The following is a 12,019-nucleotide window of genomic DNA, read 5'->3' as shown; positions in this document are numbered from 1 at the left end:
GGGCCTCACACTCACTAGGGGCAGAAGAAATGACCAAATGCATGAATGCAAGAATGAATGGATGGATGATAAAACCTCTCCTAACACTGTCCTGTCCGCTTTGGTCACCTGATGCTGGGAGCCAAAATAAGTATTCAGTTCAGTTTAAAGCCAAGAACAAAGCTTTGGGGTCGGGGTCGGGGGGGAGGGTGAACCAAGATATGAGGGCAGGACTTGAGAAGCTCCAGCACAGCACAAGAAGCCAGAAAACAAAACCGGAAAGAGATAAGGCCATCCTGATAGATGCTTTCCATGTAAGGGAGGTTCAAGTACACAGTGGATGAACTCTTGAGTTTCCTGTTTTTAAAACTTTCTTACAGTGAAGTTGGAACTGTACACTGTCCCCTTCAGCGGGGGGTTTGTGCTTGTCTGGAATAATCTGGCACATGCGGCCTAGTCCACATGCGTGTGTAAGGACAACGGAAACACGGGAGCTGGAAACCACAATGTCAGCAGGCCGGGGTGGCCGGAGTCCTGGGCTCTGGCGCTGCTGGGTTTGCTGGCGTTGTGAGTGAGTCTCATCCCCCCGCGGCCCCAGGGGCCTGAGCTATGATGCACGGAGGCCATACCATGTCATCTCTAGAGCCCTTTCCAGCCCTGAAATTCTAAGACTCATGTCCTGGCCACAGAGAGAACTTTAGCATAAAAGCAAAGGAATTTTCCACAGTGGAAAAGGCATTAGTTACTATGCACACAGACTATCGTACTTTAAAATATATATGTGTATAATTTACTAGGATAAATATTTTTTATTATTTGAACACAGCTGTTTCCCAATAATTAGTTTGAAAAAGTCATAATTATGATGCGGCAGACATTCATAAATAGGATGTCTGCTCATCAAAAAAATTTAAAAAGCAGAATGCTTTTTTTTTTTACATTTTAAAAATTGAAGTATAGTTCATTTACAATGCTGTGTTAGCTTCAGGTATACAGCAAAGTGATTCAGTTTTATATATATATATATTCTTTTCCCGATTCTTTTCCATTATAGGTTATTACAAGACTTTGAACATAGTTCCCTGTGCTATACAGTAGGTCTTTGTTGTTTATCTATTGGATACATAAGCAGAATGCTTCTTAACCCTGCCTCTAATTTACAATATTTTGAATTCTGTTCAGAGTTTCTTATGTGAGAACTTAAGGAGGACATGTTGCAGAAATAGGCATGCTCTTTCCTCTGTTAGGTATTATGCAGGACCCGATTATGTGTTTTATTACAGAAAATTAACCCTTCTGCACCATGGTTTCCTCATCTACAAAATTTGAAGAACTAGTGTGTTTGAGTTTATTCATGTCTAGGATGTAAAAGGTTATGTCCTGTGATCCCACACACTGGTTTTGCTTCCCTATCTGGAGCCATCAGGCAGAATAGCTGACACATGCTATGATATATCCTCCTGAAACCCACGAGGGCTTCCCAGCAGTGGGGAGGAGACCTGGGCTCTGACAGGCCCCGTTTCCCCACATCTCGGCTGCCAGCTAGCACTTCCCTGAGCTGTTCAAAATGTGGAGGGCCACTTATTTCCACAAGGATGTCAAACAGAGATACTCTGGGTGAACTCTTCCCAGGTAATTTAAGTTACAACGCATCCCTATGGGCTTTGCATAAAATGCAGTGATCTTCAAATTAACGGCACAGGTAGTAACCTTCCATCCTCATTCTAGAGAGGACCAAGCACAGGCTCACAGAAGGTAAGTGATTTGCCCAAGTGAAAAACTGTAAGTCTCTAAGTTCTCCACATGAAGCCCCGCATTTCTTTTGCTGTAAGAAATCCGGGGACCCCACCTGCCTCTCTGTGCCAGGCGCTGTGCTGGATCCCAGGCACCCAGCGAGCCTCAGTTAACTTCTGGGAGGTGGTTATCAAAAAAGCCCCACTGCACAGACGGGTTTCTGTGAATACAGAGTTTGTCTCACCTGTTGGCCAGAGAGAGTCACAGGAAGCCCTAGGCTGGACAGACTCAGGTTCAAATTCCCGTTCTGACAAAATATATAAAGAACTCATACAATCCAACCACAAAAAAAAAAACCTGATTAAAATGGGCAGAGGATATGAATAGACATTTTCCCAAAGACACACAGATGGCCAACAGGCACATGAAAAGATGCTCAACATCACTAATTACTAGGGAAATGCAAATCAAAAGCAAAATGAGATATCACCTCATACCTGTTAGAACAGCTATTATCAAAAATACAAGGAATAACAAATGTTGGAGAGGATTGGAGAAGAGAGAACCCTTGCCTTTTCCACTGTGGGTGGAAATGTAAACTGATGCAGCCACCATGGAAAACTGTATGGAGGTTCCTAAAAAAAAATTAAGAATAGAACTACCATATGACCCAGCAATTACACTTCTGGGTATTATCTGAAGAACATGAAAATGTTAATTCAAAAAGATATATGCACTCCTATGTTCACTGCAGCATTACTTATAATAGCCAAGATATGGAAGCAACCTAAATGTCCAATGATGGACGAATGGATAAAGATGTGGCACATATATGCGCGTGCGCGCACACACGAATACTATTCAGTCATAAAAAACCCTGTGATTTGTGACAACGTGAATGAACCTTGAAGTTATTATGCCAAGTGAAATAAGTCAGATGGAGAAAGACAAATATCATATGACTTCATTCATATGTGGAATCAAAACGAAACAAAATAAAACAAAAACAAACTCATAGCTACAGAGACCAGACTAGTGGTTACCAGAGGAGGAGGTGGTTGGGGGGTGATCGAAATGGGTAAAGGGGGTGAAATGTACGGATGGTGACTAGACTCACGGGGGTGATCACTCAGATACTGAACTGTAATGCTGCACACCTGAAATTTATTTTTTAAAAATTCCCATTCTGGCCCAAAGTTGATGTTTGAGACGTTAAGTTTTGAGGATCAGTGGTTTTATCTATAAAATGGAGATAAGCACTTGGATACCATAGTGAGGGGACCCCAGGACTTGGAAATAAGATCATCTTTCAAGAATGAAACTAACACGAACACTTCAAAGATGAAAATATGGAGAAGCCAGATTGTGTTAAAGAAACAGAATGAGTCCTTGGATAGGAAGACTTGGCAGTCACCTGACTGAATACTCTTAGCCATTATTAAAGGTGGTTATTAATCATATGTGAATTTTTTATGTGTCTTCCCTCTTGGTTGTAAGTTCCAGGAGGGCAGGAACCAGATCCATCTTTCCCTACCTTTACCTCCAGGACCTAGTCACACAGTAAGCCCTCAATAAATGAATAAATGGAACATAGCTAAGGACAGAATACGTTCATCAGAAAGGTGAGCAAGGAAAGCCCAGAAAAATAAGGCTGGCACCACAGTGTCCAGGCAGGTCCTTGCTGTGAGAAGATGTACTTGCAGACAGCCTGATGATTCAGATCTCCTGGAAGTGCACTTACAGGCTAGTCACACTCAAACATTCTGAGCCCTGGGGCCATTACTTGTAATTAGATCAATGAACTGGCCTTCTGGGTCACACATAGGTCTGTGAGCTGGTACAAGCTACTGACCCAAGAAATAAGCCTGCTCTCAGGGGTGGCCAGATCCAGGACCACAGCAGGTTGAAAAGATAAAGAAAACCTTTCTTTTTTCCCCTCTACTCAGTAGAGTAGAAGTCTCTTAAGGGCAGCCCGCTGGCCACACCCAGATGGTCCTACAAACCTCAGAGCTCAGGATTTGCTGTTACATTTTTTAGAGCACCTATTGTGCAAGGTTGTCATGAGAATGCAGATAATGAAGAGGACTGGCACAAAGTAAGTGCTCAATGAAGAGTAAGATTATTATTGCTCTTTAAGGCACACGTCTAATAAATGGCTGAGTCAGCATTCCATGAATAAAGATGCCCGATGTTCTGTCCCATGGAGCTTACAGTGTAGAGTAAAAATAAGGACCATGGTGAGTTTAACAGGCTGAAAGTCTGACAGGTCTGCAGGGGGAAAGGGAAAGTCATGGTGAACGGGGATGACCAGGCAGAGCCCATGGAAGGTGGCGGGAGAGGAATAAATGGCAGTGTTCGGGTGTCATTGTTGCAATGACCAGAGGGCAATACCAGCATTTAGTCTGCAGAAACCAGAGCTGACATCTCACGATGCTTCCGGCCTCCTACGCAGGGAACCATCCTGCCCTAAATACCAGCAGCTCCCTGACCACAAATAGCGGATGCAGTGACCAGGTGAGGGGGCGAAGGAGTCAGACTCAGACGGAGAAACAGCACAGAGTTCGGGGATGTGGAATGAGGAGGGGGGGCTTTGCCAGGTCAGAGCCTCACTTACTTCTTTTTAGAACAAAGGAGGGGCTTGTTGACCTAGAGAAGTGTGCAGTCCTCCGGCCTGTGGCGAATCACACAGGTCTGTTCCTGATACCACTTTGCTTTGTGCAGCTTGCTGGTCAGCCCCCAGCCCCCAGCCCCCAGCCCCCAGCCCACAACGCAAGGAGGCAGGATGGCCACGTGGTTTGTCTGATTCCTCTCCTGAGCTGCCTTTCTCCAAAAGTTGATGAGGCCCAGAGGGATGGGTGGGCCCCAGATTGCTCTTGCTTTACAGAATTGTAAGAGGTGACAAAATGCACGTTTAGAAACAGCAGGCAATATGGTAAGGACACACATGCGTGCGTACACACACACACACGCACGCACACACACACCAATAACAGGGAAGCTTCCTGGCTGAAAAGAAAGTGGAACTTTTTTTTTCTTTCAAGTTTACAAATACTAAATTTGCAGTGTCAAAGCAAGGCAAGTTCTTTGAAATGGAAAGGGTGGTCACATTATACACATGGTGTCAGAAGTTTTCACCCAGAGAACTACAAAACAAGCATGCATATACATACCCAACTTGGGCACTGTCGCGATACGGCAGCACCGAAAATATACTACAGAAGGATCTTCTGCCACTGATAAGGACTATTCTAAAAAAAAAAAAAAAAAAGAACAAATAACAAACACACTAAATGCAAAGCCTCTTAAATAAATTTTAAAAATCTATAGCAATTAAGCATTCATGGAATTCACAGCAGTATTTGCACACTCCCGCCACCTCCTCTGACAGATGGTGTTCTGCTCCCCTTGCAAAATGCAACCTCAGCGCAGCACAATTACACTGCCTCTCCTCATCCGAATTTTAACATGGTGAGACTCTGGCGAGGGTCTCCAAGGAGCTCACGTGAATCCATTCTCTGGTGAGAGAGGCTGGCTGTGGGCCGCATGTATTATACAAGATGGAGCAGACGCAGCTATGGGTCCGGGGCGCCCAGTGCTGGGGGAACAGTCATGCCACATTTAAACCATCAATTTCTACTTTTCAGTAAACAATGCAAGAGCAATAGTGCCAGAAACCATGAGCAGGAAAGACACTCAGATGCCACTGTGATCATTAGGGTTTTTCATATGCTGGCAGCGTGTTAGGTTCTGAGAATAAATTGAGGGAACAATTACATAATCAGTCTTAGCCTCCATTCCTGCTATAAAGATACTACTGGAAACAGTTCTACATGACGCTCTTATGCAATCAAAGGCACTTAAGAAAACATTAAAAAAAAACTCTCAGAAGTACTTATCTTGGCATCTGAGAATAACTTGCCAAAGAGAACTGCTGATGAAAAATTGGAGAAACAGTGGAGGAGATTAAAAACCAACATCCTTTAGCACAACAGTAACACACATCCGATATGGAGTTTACTGACTTTTGACTTCTTTTCCCTCAATAATTATAAGAATAAAACCAGGGGAAAAAAGCAGTAGTACTAACAGCATCAAGGTTTGGGTATTCTGACCTTGTGTTAAAACTATGATATTAAATTGCCTACATGCTCAGGATTAAGTCAGCTTCCCTGGCAGGCAAACCAGGCCCTTTGTCTTCTGGCTCTTTCTGTCTCTCTGGTCTCAACACACATGATATTTGCCCTTGCATTTTATCACTCATCCATGCTAAAGTACTTGCAGTACCCCACCTTTAAAAAATTTTTTTCATAAGGTCCCTGGTGGGGACCTTTTTTTTTGGCTGTGTGGCATGCATGCAGGATCCTAGTTCTCTCACCAGGGATCGAACCCGTGCCCCCTGCAGTGGAAGCATGGAGTCTCAACCACTGGACAGCCAGGGAAGTCCCCACCCATACTTTAAAAAAACCCTGTTGTTTCATATCTCTGTCCTTTGCATGCTCTTTCTTCTGACTGTTGTGTCTTACTAGGTATGCTGGGTGAACTCCTATTTAATCTTCAAAACCCAGCTCACGAGTCACCTCCCCAGGAAGCATTTCCTCCCCTTTCACGGAGTTACTCATTCTCTTTAGGGTGCTGCCTCTACTCCTTATTTCCACTTCCAGGAGCACCCTGATCACGAAGTGCTGCTAAACATTTGCTGCCCTCTTCTAGAGGACGAGTTGAGGGTTTCGTACACGGCAGCCCCTCCAGAAACACAGTCTGGGCAAGGTCAGGCTTCAGAGCAGCACCTGAGTACCCATCCCTGGGAAGGCAGGACCAAAGCTACATTCCCAGCTTCAAATACCAGCTCTGTCACCTTTGTATAACCTCAAGCAGCCCACCAATTCTTTAGTTTCCTCATCTAAAACAACGGGATAAAATGAGTAGATATCTTATTGGAATGTTGTAAAGAGGAAATGAGTCCCTATATGGGAGAGCCCTCGGAACAGTGCCAATAATACACGCTCAATAAATATTCATGATTTTTACTGGGAACTGCCTTCTTGGGTCGAGGTAAATTTTCCCACCAGAGTCTGTGGATTCAGAACCTCTTCAGACCTCTGTGCTAAAATACACAGGCCTGCTAAAGGTGAAAGGTCGAGAAAGGACGCTGAAGGCCGACATGTGTGGCCTGTCACAAAGGTGTAACACGTACACAGAGGCACTGCTTTCAGCCCTTTGGCCCTGTGCGGACAGTGTCTGACCAGGCAATGTCTAACGCCATCCAGGATCCTTAAGTGTTCTCTCTTATGCCAAAAACTGGCTTCTTGTTCTATTCCCAGAACCCTGGGGAGTCTCTGTTGGCTGTGGGAACTTTTGATCTCTTCCAGGTAGAATATTCTATTATAGCAATGATATTCACTTAAGGACATTAAAAACATGCAAAGAACTTCGAAAGTCAGAGCAAAGAAAATCACAGTTGCAACAATGGTGGGTGGGTGAGTACACTGATACGTGAACACAGCTGAGGAGCGTCCACTACCCAGGGGTGCGTGTTGGGTACTGGACACACATGTGGAAACGCATTCTCAAATTCTGTATTTCATTCCCTCCATGCCCAAGAAGCAAGGGAGAGCATGCTTTAAGATGCTGGTATTGTGGTTTCAATCGTGTTCCCCCAAAAGACGTATTGAAGTCCTAATCTCTAGAACGTGTGGATGTGGCCTTATTTGGAAATAGGGTCGTTGTGGATGTGATCACTTAGGAAGAGGCCATAATATATTAGGGTGGGCCTTAGATCCAATGACTGGATTTCATAAGGAGAGAGATTTGGAGATTTCCAGAAGAATACAGAGAGAAGAAGGCCACGTGATGACAGAGGCAGGCATTGGAGTTAGTCTTCTCAGCATGACTGCCAATACCGAGACCACTTCCACGACCACGTCCATGACTGCAAATGTTACTATGACGACAGTGCAGGCCTCCACTGCCTGCTAAGGTGTACCTTGTCCTACAATCCAGGGAGGGGTGGAAGATTTCTGAGAAACAAGTTATAGGATCTTCCTCTCCTCCTCCCTCCCTTCCACAAATATTTCTGGAGCACGCACTCATACCAGACATGGTGCTAGGTGCTGGGGACCCGCTGATGCATGACACAGACAAGGGCTCATCCTCACAAAGCTTATGGTTGTTGGGTGGGAGGTAGTTACACAGGGGTGTCACTTCTCTGACTGGGGACTAGAGGGTGCTATCGCACATCGGAGGGACAGTTAGTCTAGCTTGAGGGAGGCTAGGTGGGCTTCCTGCAGGAAGTGATGGCTAAACTGAGACCTTGAGAAGGGGCAACAGGCTACAAGGAGAAGATACATTGGCAGAGGGATTGGTATGAGTGAAGGCTGGGAGGAGGAGTGGAAGGCCTATTGGAGGAACAGAGAGTGCTGTAAAACTCTTCACTGACTTCCCTTGCCTAACCCATCAGGGTCTCCACTCCCCTCCATAAATCACTTTGACCAACACTCACGGCACACCCAAAGCTCAGGCTGGTAGGCTGCTCTCTAGAACACCCACACTGAGTCGTATACTTGCTAAGATCAGGTCTGGATGCCCTCCACCTGTTTCTGCCAGTTGTATTTGTTAGTTATACTTTGTTCATTAAAGATTGCACAAACTAATGCCATGTGAAAATCAAAAAAAGGAGAAACGCTGTTTCTATAAAAAATAACACTGAGTGCTTTAAAATTTTTTCAAACAAGGCAAATCACTAAAAAAAAAAAAAAAAAAAACCAAAAAAACCCCTGCAGTTGAAATATGTATGGGCAAGACATCTATAAAAGATAAGAAAGAATTGTAAAAATCCAAAAGGATTCTACACTTAGTTTCTTGGGTCACTTTAAAGAAGTTCAATCTGGACGTGGAAGCAACAGGTGGGAACGATGATAGTGTGAGGTCAGTGCCACAGAGTCTGCTCCGTGAGCCCCAAGGCAAAGAAAGACCTGGCATCACAAACCTGTGGAATGGGTGATTGCCAACATGCCTGAAATGAAAGTGGTGTTTGAACTACGTATGTCATTTCTGTGGGTATTTTTCCCAGCGTTTACTAACCTCTTCCCTTGACCAAGCGATTACTGTAAATAATTCAGCAGAGCTGGACCTGGGGCTCAGGGGGCCTGGGGCGGTTAGGATGGCGATGGTGACGGAGCCTCGGCTGGGTGAGTGCCCCCAAGGGTGGGGAGTGCAGTGAGGAGAGGGGGACAGAGAGAGGACAGGCAGCAGAGCGCACAACTGCAGTGAGAGAGAGACTGAGGGAGCGTGGAGTTTGCCAGGGCTGCCGTAACAAGGTGCCATGCACCTTGCCCCGTGGCAACGGCTCCCACAACAGAAATCAATCATCTCAGGGTTCCAGAGGCCAAGGTGTGGAGGGCCAGGTTCTCTCTCTGAGGGCAGGACCTGCTCCCGGCAGCTCTCCCAGCTTCTGGGAGCTCCTTGGCTTGGAGCAGCATAACCCCAGCCCTCACAAGGCCGCATGGCGTCTCCCCAGGTGCATGTCTGTCTCCAAGTTTCCCCCTTTTATAGGGACACCAGTGATTAGATCAGGGGCCACCTTGCTCCAGCACAATCTCATCTTTTTTTTTTATTTTAACGTCTTTATTGGAGTATAATTGCTTTAAAATGGTGTGTTAGTTTCTGCTTTATAACAAAATGAATCAGCTATACATATACATATATCCCCATAACTCCTCCCTCTTGTGTCTCCCTCCCACCCTCCCCATCCCACCCCTCTAGGTGATCACAAAGCACCGAGCTGATCTCCCTGTGCTATGCGGCTGCTTCCCACTAGCTATCTATTTTACATTTGGTAGTGTATATATGTTCATGCCACTCTCTCACTTTGTCCCAGCTTACCCTTCCTCCTCCCCGATGTCCTCAAGTCTATTCTCTATGTCTGCGCCTTTATTCCTGTCCCGCCCCTAGGTTCTTCAGAATCTTTTTTTTTTTTTTTTAGATTCCATATATACGTGTTAGCATACGGTATTTGTTTTTCTCTTTCTGACTTACTTCACTCTGTATGACAGGACTCTAGGTCCATCCACTTCACTACAAAAAACTCAGTTTCGTTTCTTTTTATGGCTGAGTAATATTCCATTGTATATATGTGCCACATCTTCTTTATCCATTCATCTGTCGATGGACACTTAGGTTGCTTCCGTGTCCTGGCTATTGTAAATAGAGCTGCAATGAACATTGTGGTACTTGACTTTTTTTGAATTATAGTTTTCTCAGGGTATATGCCCAGTAGTGGGACTGCTGGGTCATATGGTAGTTCTATTTTTAGTTTTTTAAGGAACCTCCATACTGTTCTCCATAGTGGCTGTATCATTTTACATTCCCACCAACAGTGGAAGAGGGTTCCCTTTTCTCCACACCCTCTCCAGCATTTATTGTTTGTAGATTTTTTGATGATGGCCATTCTGACTGGTGTGAGGTGATACCTCATTGTCGTTTTGATCTGCATTTCTCTAATGATTAGTGATGTTGAGCATCCTTTCATGTGTTTGTTGGCAATCTGTATATCTTCTTTGGAGAAATGTCTCTTTAGGTCTTCTGCCCATTTTTGGATTGGGTTGTTTGGTTTTTTTGATATTGAGCTTCATGAGCTGCTCGTAAATTTTGGAGATTAATCCTTTATCAGTTGCTTCATTTGCAAATATTTTCTCCCGTTCTGAGGGTTGTCTTTTCATCTTGTTTATGGTCTCCTTTGCTGCAGCACAATCTCATCTTGACCAGTTAATTACATCTGCCACGACTCTATTTCCAAATAAGGTCTCATTCTGAGGTGCAGAGGGCTGGGGCTCAGCATAAGAATTTTGGGGGGATACCATCCAGCCCCTAACAGGGAGGTAGGAAGGAGGAAAACAAGCTGAGCGTGGTGTCACAGAGGTTAGAAGTCCCCTCTGGAGCCCTCTCATCCTTGCTCTTCCAGGACAGCACTGGTCCTGAGTGTGTCCTAAGCGTGGCCCCAGCCCCGCCCATCTACTGGCCCTAATGATGGTTTTCTTCTCAGACTGCTGCGGACCACTGGTGGGGACCAAGGTCTGGACTCCCCCCTGCTCCCAGGCCCTCTCGTCAAGCAGAGTCGAAACTGAACCGCCAAGGGAAGGTTCTCTCCAACCTCTCAACCTTTTTTTTTCTGTGTCTCATTTTATTTCCTGTAAATCAAACTGGTAGAAAAGAAGCAACAAGCATTCCCAGGCCGAGCACTTTTCAGCACAGTACATCGCACAGGAGAAGCACCAAGCACAGTCGCTTATGACTGAAAACAGTTTCTCTCAGAAGCCTCATGCAGAGTCACAGAAAAAGCCAGCATACCCTCCGTGCTCCTTAAAGAGGTACAGATAACAAAACCGTAATAAACCCTGCATATGGTGCTGACCCAGCGCCAGCCCCAGCTGGGCCCCCGTGTCTACAGCCCAGCTCCTCCTTCCCCTTGTGGCACCAGGGAAGAAGCAGAGGACAATCAATGGGGCAGTCATGTTTGAGAGCAGCTCTGGGGGCCACTTCGGTGGCAGAACACGCTGTGCCCAGGAGTCTCAGTGAGGTTTGGGGGTTATTAAGGCTCCTTCAAGTCTATCCACTCTCTGTCCTTCAGGACTGAGGTTTTGCTGACATTTGGTTAGAAACACCGATGATGATACTGATAAAGATGCTTCCCTGCCAGCCTCCTGCTGCTGGGGGGATGGAGGGTTCTAGTCTTTTAATAAAGAACAGAAGTTCTGGGGGTGGGGGGTGGTTCCCTGGTGGCCTAGTGGTTAGGATTCTGAGCTTTCACTGCTGTGGCCTGGGTTCAATCCCTGGTCGGGGAACTGAGATCCTATAAGCCGCATGGCGCAGCCAAAAAGAAAAAAATAAAAGTTCTGGGAGTAGAAATGCGTGCTTGGGAAGAGGCAGATGTTTCAGGGAACCTCACAGAAGATGCCTGACATCTATCGAATGGATGGAGAGAGAAAAGGCGATGACATATTTCTTCTTTCTAGAAGGCCCGTCCAGAGTTCGTAACTAGCTGTTTTGTTTTTTGAAACGTGCCACTTCCTCCAACTCATTTTTCAAACTAAACTAGGCTGACAGATCGGAACTGATGAGATGACAAACGAGGTTTTAATTTAGTTATGACCCATTTGCCCAGTTCCCTCCAAAATTTTCAATATAAAAATGAAAGGCTACAACCTGACTTCAGTTACTGCCCTTTTTTTTTTTTTACCATCTTACTTTACAAAGTAGATAAAAGCTGCGGGAATCTTTTATATTTTTGTTTTTCCTACTGAGTTCACCC

At 45.2% G+C, this 12,019-nt stretch overlaps 1 protein-coding gene across 1 annotated transcript in view; it reads right to left on the bottom strand.

Annotated features, from left to right (window-relative positions):
* CABLES1 (Cdk5 and Abl enzyme substrate 1) overlaps window positions 1-12,019 on the bottom strand; it is a 107,277-nt gene that overhangs the window by 38,379 nt on the left and 56,879 nt on the right. The window contains exon 4 of the mRNA XM_059893905.1: window positions 4,884-4,961. Within this exon, the coding sequence (XP_059749888.1) occupies window positions 4,884-4,961 (78 nt within the window). The remainder of the gene's footprint in view (window positions 1-4,883; window positions 4,962-12,019) is intronic.

This window comes from Balaenoptera ricei, chromosome 14 (assembly GCF_028023285.1).
Source record: "Balaenoptera ricei isolate mBalRic1 chromosome 14, mBalRic1.hap2, whole genome shotgun sequence".
NCBI classification, from domain to species: domain Eukaryota; kingdom Metazoa; phylum Chordata; class Mammalia; order Artiodactyla; family Balaenopteridae; genus Balaenoptera; species Balaenoptera ricei.
Note: the sequence above shows the minus strand (reverse complement) of the source record. Positions and strands in the feature narration are given on the sequence as shown.